The 17,591-nt window shown below is 40.9% G+C and overlaps 1 protein-coding gene across 1 annotated transcript in view; it reads right to left on the reverse strand.

The window, feature by feature from the left end:
- The window catches only part of LOC110504506 (TSC22 domain family protein 3), a 73,632-nt gene extending 70,885 nt beyond the window's left edge, over window positions 1-2,747 (reverse strand). Inside the window, exon 1 of the mRNA XM_021583258.2 lies at window positions 1,690-2,747. Coding sequence (XP_021438933.1) covers window positions 1,690-2,027 — 338 coding nt within the window. The 5' untranslated portion in view covers window positions 2,028-2,747. The remainder of the gene's footprint in view (window positions 1-1,689) is intronic.
- Between the last annotated feature and the right edge of the window lie 14,844 nt (window positions 2,748-17,591).

Here is a 17,591-nt window from a genome sequence, read left to right on the forward strand (position 1 = left end):
TGTGTATAGACAGTACTATTTCAGTGTGTACAGACAGTACTATTTCAGTGTGTACAGACAGTACTGTTTCAGTGTGTACAGACAGTACTGTTTCAGTGTGTATAGACAGTACTATTTCAGTGTGTACAGACAGTACTGTTTCAGTGTGTACAGACAGTACTGTTTCAGTGTGTACAGACAGTACTGTCTCAGTGTGTACAGACAGTACTGTTTCAGTGTGTATAGACAGTACTATTTCAGTGTGTACAGACAGTACTGTTTCAGTGTGTACAGACAGTACTGTTAGTGCTTTCATAAATCGGAAGGACAGCAATGATGGCTGCTGAAGCTATGGAATAGTTCCAATGGTCATTTTGGTTCATTTTATTTTCAACTGAGTGTAAGTCATTCCTAGGGTTGCCAAACATAGATGTGAACTGGCAGTAATCTGCTGCATGACTTGTTTAATCCCCACTAACACGTCAGCATGTTTCCAAACAAACCTGCGATTTTGTGTGTACAATTTGGCCACGTTGAGAGAAAGAGGAAGTCGAGTGTATGTACAGGTCATCCCTTTCCTGTCGTCAAATGAGTTAGTAGCGTCATGAGTGGAATGTTTATTAATAGGATTCATCATTTAATTATCAATGAATAAACATTATTTTGCAAAACATGCCCAAAAAATCCTGTGATTTTATGTCAAACGGTTTTGTTATATTTTAGTCTTCTGTGATGTATGTAAAGTGTCATATTGGGATGCAAACTCGAAAATGGAATGCATTTCAACTCTATATCTGGGCCCATAACCATGTGTGTGAGGTGTATACTTCTGTTTCAAAGTCAAATTTGTTTAAGACTACTGAGAAACTGCTCTGTGTGACCCTGAATTAAACCAACCATAGTATAGGTTAATAAGCCTCCTGCAAACCCACCCAAACTAATGAATACTGAGTCCAATGTCATATTAATAATATATTAATAATAATATATTAATAATAATATTATAAGTTGTCTTTTAGAACAAAAACAAATAGGTATTTGTGATTGGTTGTTTTTTACAGTTACGACCAATGAGGTTCTTTGATAAAACCTTTCCTCTTCCTTACGTCTAGAGGAAAGGTTTTATCAAAGAACCTCATTGGTCCATTGTGATGTTTTGATTTTAAGATAGAAGTATTGTATTCATGTTTTTGTTGATTACGTTGATAATATTGTTGTTGTCATTTGTGTTTGTGACAGGCATAGCACCAATACATTCCTTGTAAACGAACATTGAAAAAGTACACAAGCAGAAAGTGGAACTGTATAGTAAAACCAAAAGGAGGAAGGGATGGGGTTAAACCACTTTCAGTTCAGGTGATTAGGATGAGGAAGGGTCTCTCTTTACATAACACTGCCTGGTTTATTAATGTTCCCATAAGTACAGTGGCAATATTGAAGTTACTCATTGTTACATTGCACTTACACTGTACTTAGGGTTACGGCAAGGCGTAGGGCTGGTTAGATTTACTGCTGTAAGCACAGTATAACAATGAGTAATCACAATAATGATTACATTGTACAGTAATTACACTAATAATGACACAGTAATAATTACAGTAATAATGAGACAGTAATGAGTGAGATAATGTGAAGAGGTGTTGTGAGGTGTTTCATGTATCAACAACGTGAGAATGAGGATGGGCGGTGTATAGAGGTGAAGTACAGTACCTGTGGAAGAACAGCAGGATGGACAGCGTGGTCTGGTCGATGTTGCTGTTGCAGATGCCCTCGTTGAGCAGGTAACAGGGGTCTCTGACCACAGACTCCAGAGAGTCCAGCCTCATCATGCTGTTCAGCTTGTCTGTGTTCACGTTCTGGTTCTGGAACGTCAGCTGCTCACGGAACTGGCGGAAGTGGCTGAGCGACGTGGGGCTGCCCATCAGAGGGGTGCTGTTGCCTCTGCCCTCACCCCCTCCTCCAGCTGGGTCGTCACAGTTAGCCAGGTCCAGGCAGCAGGAGCAGCAGTCCAGACCGATGGGAGAGCGACATTCTTCTCCTTCTGACATGATGACAGCAGATCAGGCAGTCAGGTCAGCAGAATACCTTGAGGGACTGGAGAGACGAGGATAGAGCTCCACAGCAGGAGAGAGAGGTATAAAGAGAAAGACCGTGGCACTGGTCTCTCTTCTTCTCAGGCTTGTAGTTGTTGTTGTGTGTAGGGTGTATTCCTCAGCATACGCAGAGGGAAGGATTGCCTCCCTCCAGGTTCTCTGGATTGGTTGTGTTGGTAAGTCAAGTGTCCTCAGCTTCCTCCTCTTCCCTGAGAGTAGGCAGTCAGTCGTGTCTCCCTGACTCTCAAACTCGTCCTGTTAATAAGGCTTTGTTTGCTTTGGTTGTGAGACACTCGCTTCTGTGTCTGTGGGAGAGAGAGAGTTAGCCAATGCTGTGCTGTCTGTCTGTGGAGGAGAGAGAGTTAGCCAATGCTGTGCTGTCTGTGTCTGAGTCGAACACACTCGCCCTGATTCAGCGGGAACGCGTTTCAAAGCTGCTTATCACTTTTTTTTTTTGCCCAACGTTTGCGTGCTTCGAGACAGAGGGAGGGAGGTGGGGAAACCTTGTGATTGGTAGACGGCTGGCCCTCCTCTTTCTCTGCTCTCTCAACTGCTACATCACGATTGTTATTATTAAAGAGAGAGAGGGAGAGAGAGGAAGCAAGAGTGACAGAGAGAGAGAGACAGAGGGAGAGACAGGGAGAGCGAGAGAAAGAGAAAGAGGAAGAGAGAGCATGAACACATACAGAAAATCGAATTAGCATTCTAAAAAAATCCCTATCAAAATCCTTCAGTTTAAACTAGAGATATCATTGACAACGATAAACACCTGCCTCTGATTGAGAACCAATCCAGGCAACCGTAGACTGACCTAGACAACTAAACTGAACACAACCTCATAAATCAAAAAAAAATAACCCTAGACAAGAAAAAACACATAGATCACCCATATCACACCCTGGCCTAACCACAATAATAAAGAAAACAAAGATAACTAAGGCCAGGGCGTGACACTAATGGTAGTTCATAAAGACATACACATCTATAGGGAGGCTCAGGCCAATCAGAATTGAGTAACTATTAATAGGAAGAGAGGGGGGGGTACAATGTACATGAACATGGCATATTTTGACAAATGTACATTTTCACACTCAATGGGCACAAACAAAAGTGCATGTCTGTAATATTTATAGTTCATCCATTTTAAGTCTGTTCAAGTCAAGATAGTAAAAATCTATATTTGCAATCTTCTCAGTTTGTCCCCAGTTTGTTTAATGTGCTAAGTGAATTTTGATATCTGGCCCAGTGTGTTATTTTCTCAAACAACAGTATCACAAGCTAGAAAATAGAATGTCATTACATTTGAATTGAAAATTATATCATGCAGGCCATGGCTGCCAGCCTGCCACAGTAAAATCAAATGGTTTTCATTATACAAAGTAAGTAAACAGATAGCCCTTGATTTAATTAAGTTAGGGGAACTTATCTATCCAGAGTGTGCTTAAGTTAGGGGAACTTATGTATCCAGAGTGTGCTTAAGTTAGGGGAACATATCTATCCAGAGTGTGATTAAGTTAGGGGAACTTATCTATCCAGAGTGTAATTAAGTTAGGGGAACTTATCTATCCAGAGTGTGATTAAGTTAGGGGAACTTATCTATCCAGAGTGTGATTAAGTTAGGGGAACTGATCTATCCAGAGTGTGATTAAGTTAGGGGAACTTAAGTTAGTACACTGTCAGCTTTGCAGTGAAAACAGAATAGAACAATGAGAAGATGTCATGGCTTATTGAAAGCAGGCGTCAAATTCAAATGTTTGCATTGCGTTGTGCTCAGCAGTATCAATTAAACAGAGGAAATATCTGCCTGTTGCTTTGTTGAGTGTCTGATGATGTGCTTGGGCAGTGGAGCCCTTGGGTGCATCCCAAATGACACACTATGCACTACTTTTGATCAGGGCCCAATAGCGTGCCATTTTGGGATGTACCCTTTTTGCCGGGAAATCAGGTAGAAGCTGTGGATGAAGTGAAATGAAAGAAACGTTGCCCTCTATTGGGCGCTTGAGAAAATACAGCACTTCTGTGATGACATGTTGATGAAGTGAGTCAGCCTGGCGATTCACTCTAAATTCTTCCGCTTCTCTGTCGTACGCGAGCAACTTTAGTCTGAGACTGCCGTCGTTGATGTCGTTTGTGGCGACGAATGGCACGAGCCCCTCGCCACAAAAAACAAAAGTTGTCATCTCTGACCAATCAGAGAGTCAAAGATAATGACACGTTTTCAAACCGCCGCCTTTACCAACGCGTGTCCTGACTCTGGTCCAACCCATCACCTCTGGACCAGTCTAACGGCTCTGAATGTGTTCGTATTCTGTGAATGGTCTGGGAGGTACTCAGATCCAGACTCATCGAGGAGGAGAAACTAATGTCCGTGGCTTGGCGTACAGTGGTGTAGAGCAGTTTTATATTTGGCCATGAGGCTGAGAGAAAATGTTGCTGTTTTAGAGCTCAGGGATTCTTGAAAGACAGGCAATCTCAAATATTTGTCTTAATATTAATAGAATTTGAAATATATATTAGTATGAGCTATCATACCATGTAAAGGAACAACCTATTTTTCTCCTATATAAAATGCAACTTACTGGATTCATGTCCGTCAGGCACCATAAAAGTAATGTTATTTTTTTTAGAATGATTGTGTTTAAATGCCTTTATTGTTTAATTCTAAGATTAGATTATTCAAATGTGTAATACTGTCACGGACGTCGTCGGAATGAGACCAAGTTGCAGCGTGGTGAGCGTACATTTTCTTTATTTATATAAAATGTCGCCAAAAAAAACAAGAAATAACAAAAACCCGACTGTGTCGCTTACAAGGGCTATAGCAACGACAACTTCCCACAATGACAAAATGGAACAAGGCTGCTTAAGTATGATTCCCAATCAGAGACAACGATAAACAGCTGTCCCTGATTGAGAGAACCATATCCCTGCCAAAACATAGAAAAACAAAAACGTAGAAAACAGAACATAGAATGCCCACCCAAGTCACACCCTGACCAAACCAAATAGAGACAAAACAAGGCTCTCTAAGGTCATGGCGTGACAAATACAACATAGAATGCCCACCCAAGTCACACCCTGACCAAACCAAATAGAGACAAAACAAGGCTCTCTAAGGTCATGGCGTGACAAATACAACATAGAATGCCCACCCAAGTCACACCCTGACCAAACCAAATAGAGACAAAACAAGGCTCTCTAAGGTCATGGCGTGACAAATACAACATAGAATGCCCACCCAAGTCACACCCTGACCAAACCAAATAGAGACAAAACAAGGCTCTCTAAGGTCATGGCGTGACAAATACAACATAGAATGCCCACCCAAGTCACACCCTGACCAAACCAAATAGAGACAAAACAAGGCTCTCTAAGGTCATGGCGTGACAAATACAAATCTCCAAATGTGTGTTGGTTCTGTTTTATAGCACTATTACATTTCTAGATTTAGAAAAAAAGAACTTTCGTACGTCTAGTACTAACGACATGCTTTGAGTAAAGCCAGGGTTTCTATGTTTGCGGATGACTCAACACTATACACGTCAGCTACTACAGCCACTGAAATGACAGCAACACTTAGCAAAGAGCTTCAGAACGGGTGGCAAGGAATAAGTTAGTCCTACTTTTTTCAAAAACTAAAAGTATTGTATTTGGGACAAATCATTCACTAAACCCTTAACCTCAACTAAATCTTGCAATGAATAATGTGGAAATTGAGTACGTTGAGGTGACGTTTTGTTGCGTCAATAAACATATTGATGCAACAGTCGCTAAGATGGGGAGAAGTCTGTCCATAATACAGCACTTCTCTACTTTCTTAACAGAACTATCAGCAAGCCAGGTCCTACAGGCTCTAGTTTTGTCCCACCTGGACTACTGTTCAGTAGTGTGGTCAGGTGCCACAAAGAGGGATCTTGGAAAACTGTCTCAGAACAGGGCAGCACAGCTGGCCCTTAGATGTACACATAGAGCTAACATGAATGACATGCATGTCAATATCTCTTGGCTCAAATGTGGAGGAGAGATTGACTTCATCACTACTTGTTTTTGTAAGAAGTGTTGACAAGCTGAATGCACCAAGCTGTCTGTTTAAACAACCAGTACACAGCTCAGAAACCCATTCCGTTCTGTACAAGTCAGAACCGTAGGATAAATGAAGGGGGCAAACGGACAATGAAAGCTTTTATAATATTCATCGCTTAACATTTCTCTAAAACAGTTTATAGGCTATTTGTGCACCAACCAAGTTAGAACAGTAGGCAAAATTAAGAGGGGAAAATATCGCAAATGATTAGGGTGAGGCAGTTTGAACACCGTTGAACACATGTTTTGAACACACGTCAAAAGAGATACAGGTCATATAACACTATTTGACACATTAAATAATATGTTATTTTGACAGGTCAAATAACACAGTTCTATTATAGAATGTGTAGTTACAGTTCTATTATAGAATGTGTAGTTACAGTTCTATTATAGAATGTGTAGTTACAGTTCTATTATAGAATGTATAGTTACAGTTCTATTATAGAATGTATAGTTACAGTTCTATTGTAGAATGTATAGTTACGGTTCTATTATAGAATGTGGTGTGTGCTGAATTTGCAGGTGCAAGCCAAGCACCACCACTACTATCAGTATAACACAGTTCTATTATAGAATGTGGTGTGTGCTGAATTTAAAGGTGCAAGCCAAGCACCACCACTTCTATCAGTAGCACTGTCAAAGCTGTACAAAAACAATACAAGCACACACCGGGACACGAACGATGTGTTTACAACACCGTGTTGGTGAAAATAGACCAAATTTTTAGGGTTAGAGGCACCGGTGCTACTAACAGCTTACTACACAACATACACTTAGCATTACTTTCTTAGCTACAGTTTACATATCTCCCTGGCATATTACATAATTTATGCAGCAGCATACAAGACATTCTTGGACCGACCGTGTGAAGGTGGCGCAGCGGTCCTTTGTGGGCAAATTCTGTCATAAAACATTCTGTGGATTCATGGTGGGAACTCGGAGAGAAAAACCACACAGCCACTCCATTGAATAGCAGGCTGACGTTAGTGGTTTCTTTGTAACACTTGCAGTTAGACACTGATTCCTTCCAAAAGACTCAATGTGCGATTTCCAACTTCTTGTGTTATCTTTATGTCCAATGGACGATGAGCACCGATACGTTTTATCTGTAATTTCTCTTCGTTATTTCTCTTCATATGACAAGGATTAAAAGGGATTTGTCAGTGGACTGTTGACTTGAATCATGATGATGATTGCTAGCATGCTACCTAAGATTTTGAAAGTATGATGTTGACATGATAAGTCCAATCAAAGCTACTGTACATATATAACGTGGTTTGACGTCCTTTTATCTGTGGCCAATGACCTTGAGCCTTCTTGGAAGGGCACTTGTAATTTAACTCTATGGCAGGAACAAAAGCGTCAACATTTTGGATGTCTACCCTTTCTAAGGACTTTTAACTGGGTGATGACGTACTGTCCCCATGAGTGACAGAACACTGAGCCAATCACGGCGCAACACTTTATATTTTCTGCTGGCTCTCCTCCCCGCCGCCACTGAGCTAGGCTGAAACACCTGCATTTTGGAGCTGCCTTACTCAAGAAAACAAAAAAGAGACCATGTGTGTACATAGCTTTATTAACTTAATGATACATATATATTTGTTTTACGTTGTTTGCAAACTGATATGTGACACGTATTAATACAAATAAAACATACAAAACAAGTAAGCCCCCTCAAAAATGTATTTATATACACACATATACATTTTTTTTGCACAAATTGTGGGCTCTGCCCACCTGCCCTGAATGACGTGTCGCCACTGACTTCTACCATTTGTCATGTGGGACGTAGCTCTGGGGGGTTTCCAGGACAATGTGGAGGAGTGGATAGTGTGGTAGTTTTATTTTTTGTCTTCAATCCCAACAGCATGGAATATATGTCATTGGACATGTGTACAGTATGTGACTCTGAAGTACTTGGGGTTTTACTGCCCCCCTTTGGAAATGAAGGTGTACTGCTGGTGTTGAGGCATTGCCTCACAATCGGAAAGATTCTGAGGATGAAAAAATACACTAGAGGGTGCAACAAGCAAACATAAAAACTAACTGAATCCTAAATATAAAAACAAACCGAATCTCAAACATAAAAACTAACTGAATCCTAAATATAAAAACAAACCGAATCTCAAACATAAAAATGAACTGAATCCCAAACTTAAAAACTAACTGAATCTCAAACAAAAACTCTCTGTATCTCACAGCATCATCTACACCATATGATCTCAGCTGTCTCCATGTCATTATTGGTCAAATGTATTGATGACAGATTCACAAGTCTTACTTTGAAAATAAGTCTATGCGTACTTAAATCAGATGCATGTTTCAGTATTTAATGTGCCAAGCTTTCAGTCAACGATGACCTTCCTCAGAGCAAGACAACGATTTGACAGAGCTTATGGTATCTGAAGGCATTACAGAGTGATAGGCAGACAAGATGCATTTAGTCTAGATCAGTGGTCTGGACATAAAACTGTCACATGGAATCATTACGCATTCTAAGATTCTGTTCTAAGATTCTGTTCTAAGATTCTCTCTCCTGCTGTACAGCAGAGATACTTCAGGATAAAGGAGCATCAGTTAGATGAGACACAATATCAAATCTAACATCTATTTTAGACACCCTTGTGAACCACACTATTGTTCTGTACACTCCACAGCGTTTTAACTTTGAAATGACCTCGGCAGGACTCACTCATTGGTTGAGCTAAAGCCAGTCAGATTGTGTTCTGTTACTCCAGATACTCCTGCATCAAAGCTGAGGGACTAGACAGACAGAGCAGTCAGTGGTATCAAGCTGAACACGGTAGGTGAGCTGAACATGGGTAGAGTCATCTGAACATGGGTAGAGTCAGCTGAACATGGGTAGAGTCAGCTGAACATGGGTAGAGTCAGCTGAACATGGGTAGAGTCAGCTGAACATGGGTAGAGTCAGCTGAACACGGGTAGGATCAGGCATTGGCAGGTAGTGAGTTAACCTCTCTTGGGTAGGGGGCAGTATTTTCAAGTCCGGAGGAAAAACGTGCCCAAAGTAAAGTGCCTGTTACTATGAGCCTGTTACTAATATGTGCCTGTTACTAATATTCATATATTGGTAGATTTGGATAGAAAACACTCTGAAGTTTCTAAAACTGTTAAAATTATGTCTGTGAGAATAACATAACTGATATGGCAGACGAAACCCCGAGGACAAACCAACCCCTCCACCCCCCCAAAAAATTCAGCCTACCACTGTTTTCAATGGCTGTCACTTTTATTATAAGGCCAAGTCCTCCCAGATTGCAGTTCCTAGGGCTTCCACTAGATGTCAACAGTCTTTAGAAAGAGTTTCATGCCAGGTTTTGGAAAACTTTGCCAGAAATTATAGTTTTTCTAGGTGGCTCCCATTTTGGCAATAGTGTTTCCAAGCGCGTGGAAGAGAGTGCGTTCTTTGATATTTTTCTCCGGTAAAAACAATAACGATTCTCAGTCTTAATTTTTTGGGTTTATTTACGTATTAGGGTACCTAAGGTTTTATTATAAACGCTGTATGACTTGTTTGGAAAAGTTTATTAGTAACGTTTGGGATTAATTTTGTATGCATTTTGATGGAGGGAAACTGGGTGGATTGACTGAAGCGCGCCAGCTAAACTGAGTTTTCATGGATATAAAGAAGGACATTATCGAACAAAAGGACCATTTGTGATGTATCTGGGACCCTTTGGAGTGCCAACAGAAGAAGATCATCAAAGGTAAGGCATTTATTATAACGCAACCTGCCTGGTTGAAATATGTTTTTCATGCTTTTGTATGTGGGGCGCTGTCCTCAGATAATGGCATGGTGTGCTTTCGCCGTAAAGCCTTTTTGAAATCTGACACAGCGGCTGGATTAACAAAAAGTTAAGCTTTATTTTGATGTGTTAGTTACACTTGTGATTTTATGAAAGTAAAATATTTATTCTGTAGTTTGAATTTCGCGCTCTGCAATTTCACCAGATGTTGGCCAGGTGGGACATTACCGTCCCACCTGTCCATAAGAAGCTAAATCATTCAACCCTCTTGTTACCTCTTAAGGATTGTGACCAGTGGAGTAAAAGAAGGACTGTCTGAGGGAGAGGAGAGGACAGGAAAATAAAGGACAGGAGAGGACAGGGGAAAAGAAGAGAGGAGAGCAGAGCAGAGCAGTGGGTTCATACTTGGTTCCCAGACAGCGATAATTGTCTCACAGGTGTACTCAGGCTTGAATTTCCTATAAGAATCCCCACCAACACTCCACGGCCTCCACTTGGCACGTTCATCATAATATCATGGCACAGTGCCAGTTTAGGGTGAGTGCTTAGTGTCAGCGTTTAGCTGGAAGAGGGCACACACATCTACAGGATGAGAGAAACCTGACTGTTTCCACACACACACACACACACACTTCCACTGTGAAGTCTAGGACATGTTGGAGAGATTGAGAGGAACTCAGGGTGAGACTGTGATATCTCCTCCCAGACCAATGAAAGGATTAGAGACTGCTGTATAACCCTGAGGGTCTGCCCAGGCACAGCACGGAAGAGATCAGCCACTTTCAAATGTGACAAGATGGGAGAAATACTGTATATACTCTTTGTGCAGTAATAAATTAAACGTATTACAGTCAGACAGATACACTGATGGCAGAAAAATATACTAACATAACCAACCTGTACTGGTAAAACCAACCTGTACCAATAAAACCAACCTGTACTGGTAAAACCAACCTGTCCCAATGAAACCAACCTGTACTGGTAAAACCAACCTGTACCAATAAAACCAACCTGTACTGGTGAAACCAACCTGTCCCAATAAAACCAACCTGTCCCAATAAAACCAACCTGTACTGGTGAAACCAACCTGTACTGGTGAAACCAACCTGTACTGGTGAAACCAACCTGTCCCAATACAACCAACCTGTCCCAATAAAACCAACCTGTACTGGTGAAACCAACCTGTACTGGTGAAACCAACCTGTACTGGTGAAACCAACCTGTCCCAATAAAACCAACCTGTCCCAATAAAACCAACCTATACTGGTGAAACCAACCTGTACTGGTGAAACCAACCTGTACTGGTGAAACTAACCTGTACTGGTGAAACCAACCTGTCCCAATAAAACCAACCTGTACTGGTAAAACCAACCTGTACTGGTAAAACCAACCTGTACCAATAAAACCAACCTGTACCAATAAAACCAACCTGTACTGGTAAAACCAACCTGTACCAATAAAACCAACCGGTACCAATAAAACAAACCTGTCCCAATAAAACCAACCTGTACTGGTAAAACCAACCTGTACCAATAAAACCAACCTGTCCCAATAAAACCAACCTGTACCAATAAAACCAACCTGTACCAATACAAACAACCTGTCCCAATAAAACCAACCTGTACCAATGAAACCAACCTGTCCCAATAAAACCAACCTGTACCAATAAAACCAACCTGTACCAATAAAACCAACCTGTACTGGTAAAACCAACCTGTACCAATAAAACCAACCGGTACCAATAAAACCAACCTGTCCCAATAAAACCAACCTGTACTGGTAAAACCAACCGGTACCAATAAAACCAACCTGTCCCAATAAAACCAACCTGTACCAATAAAACCAACCTGTACCAATAAAACCAACCTGTACCAATAAAACCAACCTGTACCAATAAAACCAACCTGTACTGGTAAAACCAAACTGTACCAATAAAAGCAAACTGTACCAATAAAACCAACCTGTACCAATAAAACCAACCTGTACCAATAAAACCAACCTGTACTGGTGAAACCAACCTGTCCCAATAAAACCAACCTGTCCCAATAAAACCAACCTGTACTGGTGAAACCAACCTGTACTGGTGAAACCAACCTGGCCCAATAAAACCAACCTGTCCCAATAAAACCAACCTGTACTGGTGAAACCAACCTGTACTGGTGAAACCAACCTGTACTGGTGAAACCAACCTGTCCCAATAAAACCAACCTGTCCCAATAAAACCAACCTGTACTGGTGAAACCAACCTGTCCCAATAAAACCAACCTGTACTGGTGAAACCAACCTGTACTGGTAAAACCAACCTGTACCAATAAAACCAACCTGTACCAATAAAACCAACCTGTACTGGTAAAACCAACCTGTACCAATAAAACCAACCGGTACCAATAAAACAAACCTGTCCCAATAAAACCAACCTGTACTGGTAAAACCAACCTGTACCAATAAAACCAACCTGTCCCAATAAAACCAACCTGTACCAATAAAACCAACCTGTACCAATAAAACCAACCTGTACCAATAAAACCAACCTGTACCAATAAAACCAACCTGTCCCAATAAAACCAACCTGTACCAATAAAACCAACCTGTACCAATAAAACCAACCTGTACTGGTAAAACCAACCTGTACCAATAAAACCAACCGGTACCAATAAAACCAACCTGTCCCAATAAAACCAACCTGTACTGGTAAAACCAACCGGTACCAATAAAACCAACCTGTCCCAATAAAACCAATCTGTACCAAGAAAACCAATCTGTACCAAGAAAACCAACCTGTACCAATAAAACCAACCTGTACCAATAAAACCAACCCGTACCAATAAAACCAACCTGTACCAATAAAACCAACCTGTACCAATAAAACCAACCTGTACTGGTGAAACCAACCTGTACTGGTGAAACCAACATGTACTGGTAAAACCAACCTGTACCAATAAAACCAACCTGTACCAATAAAACCAACCTGTACCAATAAAACCAACCTGTACCAATAAAACCAACCTGTACTGGTGAAACCAACCTGTACTGGTGAAACCAACCTGTACTGGTGAAACCAACCTGTACTGGTAAAACCAACCTATCCCAATAAAACCAACCTGTACTGGTAAAACCAACCTGTACTGGTAAAACCAACCTGTACCAATAAAACCAACCTGTACCAATAAAACCAACCTGTCCCAATAAAACCAACCTGTCCCAATAAAACCAACCTGTACCAATAAAACCAACCTGTCCCAATAAAACCAACCTGTACTGGTAAAACCAACCTGTACTGGTAAAACCAACCTGTACCAATAAAACCAACCTGTCCCAATAAAACCAACCTGTACTGGTAAAACCAACCTGTACCAATAAAACCAACCTGTCCCAATAAAACCAACCTGTACTGGTAAAACCAACCTGTACTGGTAAAACCAACCTGTACTGGTAAAACCAACCTGTACCAATAAAACCAACCTGTACCAATAAAACCAACCTGTACCAATAAAACCAACCTGTACTGGTAAAACCAATCTGTACTGGTAAAACCAACCTGTACCAATAAAACCAAACCTGTACCAATAAAACCAACCTGTACCAATAAAACCAACCTGTACTGGTGAAACCAACCTGTACTGGTGAAACCAACCTGTACTGGTGAAACCAACCTGTACTGGTGAAACCAACCTGTACTGGTAAAACCAACCTGTACTGGTGAAACCAACCTGTACTGGTGAAACCAACCTGTACTGGTAAAACCAACCTGTACCAATAAAACCAACCTGTACCAATAAAACCAACCTATACTGGTAAAACCAACCTGTCCCAATAAAACCAACCTGTACTTGTAAAACCAACCTGTACCAATAAAACCAACCTGTCCCAATAAAACCAACCTGTACTGGTAAAACCAACCTGTACCAATAAAACCAACCTGTACCAATAAAACCAACCTGTACCAATAAAACCAACCTGTACAGGGAAAACCAACATGTACCAATAAAACCAACCTGTCCCAATAAAACCAACCTGTACTGGTAAAACCAACCTGTACCAATAAAACCAACCTGTCCCAATAAAACCAACCTGTCCCAATAAAACCAACCTGTACTGGTGAAACCAACCTGTACTGGTAAAACCAACCTGTACTGGTAAAACCAACCTGTACCAATAAAACCAACCTGTACCAATAAAACCAACCTGTACCAATAAAACCAACCTGTACTGGTGAAACCAACCTGTACTGGTAAAACCAACCTGTACTGGCAAAACCAACCTGTACCAATAAAACCAACCTGTACTGGTAAAACCAACCTGTACCAATAAAACCAACCTGTACTGGTAAAACCAACCTGTACTGGTAAAACCAACCTGTACTGGTAAAACCAACCTGTACCAATAAAACCAACCTGTACCAATAAAACCAACCTGTCCCGGTAAAACCAACCTGTACTGGTGAAACCAACCTGTCCCAATAAAACCAACCTGTCCCAATAAAACCAACCTGTACCAATAAAACCAACCTGTCCCAATAAAACCAACCTGTACTGGTAAAACCAACCTGTACCAATAAAACCAACCTGTCCCAATAAAACCAACCTGTCCCGGTAAAACCAACCTGTACTGGTAAAACCAACCTGTACTGGTAAAATCAACCTGTCCCAATAAAACCAACCTGTACTGGTAAAACCAACCTGTACTGGTAAAACCAACCTGTCCCAATAAAACCAACCTGTACTGGTAAAACCAACCTGTACTGGTAAAACCAACCTGTCCCAATAAAACCAACCTGTACTGGTAAAACCAACCTGTACGGGTAAAACCAAACTGTCCCAATAAAACCAACCTGTACCAATAAAACCAACCTGTACTGGTAAAACCAACCTGTACCAATAAAACCAACCTGTACCAATAAAACCAACCTGTACCAATAAAACCAACCTGTCCCAATAAAACCAACCTGTACTGTTAAAACCAACCTGTACTGGTAAAACCAACCTGTCCCAATAAAACCAACCTGTACTAATAAAACCAACCTGTCCCAATAAAGCCAACCTGTACCAATAAAACCAACCTGTACTGGTAAAACCAACCTGTACTGGTAAAACCAACCTGTCCCAATAAAACCAATCTGTCAAAATAAAACCAACCTGTACTGGTAAAACCAACCTGTACCAATAAAACCAACCTGTCCCAATAAAACCAACCTGTACTGGTAAAACCAACATGTACTGGTAAAACCAACCTGTCCCAATAAAACCAACCTGTACTGGTAAAACCAACCTGTACTGGTAAAACCAACCTGTCCCAATAAAACCAACCTGTACCAATAAAACCAACCTGTACTGGTAAAACCAACCTGTACCAATAAAACCAACCTGTACCAATAAAACCAACCTGTACCAATAAAACCAACCTTTCCCAATAAAACCAACCTGTCCCAATAAAACCAACCTGTACTGGTAAAACCAACCTGTACCAATAAAACCAACCTGTACCAATAAAACCAACCTGTACTGGTAAAACCAACCTGTACTGGTAAAACCAACCTGTCCCAATAAAACCAACCTGTACTAATAAAACCAACCTGTCCCAATAAAACCAACCTGTACCAATAAAACCAACCTGTACTGGTAAAACTAACCTGTACTGGTAAAACCAACCTGTCCCAATAAAACCAACATGTCCCAATAAAACCAACCTGTACCAATAAAACCAACCTGTACCAATAAAACCAACCTGTACTGGTAAAACCAACCTGTCCCAATAAAACCAACCTGTACTGGTAAAACCAACCTGTCCCAATAAAACCAACCTGTACTGGTAAAACCAACCTGTACCAATAAAACCAACCTGTACTGGTAAAACCAACCTGTCCCAATAAAACCAACCTGTACTGGTAAAACCAACCTGTACTGGTAAAACCAACCTGTCCCAATAAAACCAACCTGTACCAATAAAACCAACCTGTACCAATAAAACCAACCTGTACTGGTAAAACCAACCTGTACCAATAAAACCAACCTGTCCCAATAAAACCAACCTGTACTAATAAAACCAACCTGTCCCAATAAAACCAACCTGTACCAATAAAACCAACCTGTACTGGTAAAACCAACCTGTACTGGTAAAACCAACCTGTCCCAATAAAACCAACATGTCCCAATAAAACCAACCTGTACCAATAAAACCAACCTGTACCAATAAAACCAACCTGTACCAATAAAACCAACCTGTACTGGTGAAACCAACCTGTCCCAATAAAACCAACCTGTCCCAATAAAACCAACCTGTACTGGTGAAACCAACCTGTACTGGTGAAACCAACCTGTCCCAATAAAACCAACCTGTCCCAATAAAACCAACCTGTACTGGTGAAACCAACCTGTACTGGTGAAACCAACCTGTACTGGTGAAACCAACCTGTACCAATAAAACCAACCTGTCCCAATAAAACCAACCTGTACTGGTGAAACCAACCTGTACTGGTGAAACCAACCTGTACTGGTGAAACCAACCTGTACTGGTGAAACCAACCTGTCCCAATAAAACCAACCTGTACTGGTAAAACCAACCTGTACTGGTAAAACCAACCTGTACCAATAAAACCAACCTGTACCAATAAAACCAACCTGTACTGGTAAAACCAACCTGTACCAATAAAACCAACCGGTACCAATAAAACAAACCTGTCCCAATAAAACCAACCTGTACTGGTAAAACCAACCTGTACCAATAAAACCAACCTGTACTGGTAAAACCAACCTGTACCAATAAAACCAACCTGTACTGGTAAAACCAACCTGTCCCAATAAAACCAACCTGTACTGGTAAAACCAACCTGTACTGGTAAAACCAACCTGTCCCAATAAAACCAACCTGTACCAATAAAACCAACCTGTACCAATAAAACCAACCTGTACTGGTAAAACCAACCTGTACCAATAAAACCAACCTGTCCCAATAAAACCAACCTGTACTAATAAAACCAACCTGTCCCAATAAAACCAACCTGTACCAATAAAACCAACCTGTACTGGTAAAACCAACCTGTACTGGTAAAACCAACCTGTCCCAATAAAACCAACATGTCCCAATAAAACCAACCTGTACCAATAAAACCAACCTGTACCAATAAAACCAACCTGTACCAATAAAACCAACCTGTACTGGTGAAACCAACCTGTCCCAATAAAACCAACCTGTCCCAATAAAACCAACCTGTACTGGTGAAACCAACCTGTACTGGTGAAACCAACCTGTCCCAATAAAACCAACCTGTCCCAATAAAACCAACCTGTACTGGTGAAACCAACCTGTACTGGTGAAACCAACCTGTACTGGTGAAACCAACCTGTACCAATAAAACCAACCTGTCCCAATAAAACCAACCTGTACTGGTGAAACCAACCTGTACTGGTGAAACCAACCTGTACTGGTGAAACCAACCTGTACTGGTGAAACCAACCTGTCCCAATAAAACCAACCTGTACTGGTAAAACCAACCTGTACTGGTAAAACCAACCTGTACCAATAAAACCAACCTGTACCAATAAAACCAACCTGTACTGGTAAAACCAACCTGTACCAATAAAACCAACCGGTACCAATAAAACAAACCTGTCCCAATAAAACCAACCTGTACTGGTAAAACCAACCTGTACCAATAAAACCAACC

This window comes from Oncorhynchus mykiss, chromosome 31 (assembly GCF_013265735.2).
Source record: "Oncorhynchus mykiss isolate Arlee chromosome 31, USDA_OmykA_1.1, whole genome shotgun sequence".
Lineage (NCBI taxonomy): Eukaryota > Metazoa > Chordata > Actinopteri > Salmoniformes > Salmonidae > Oncorhynchus > Oncorhynchus mykiss.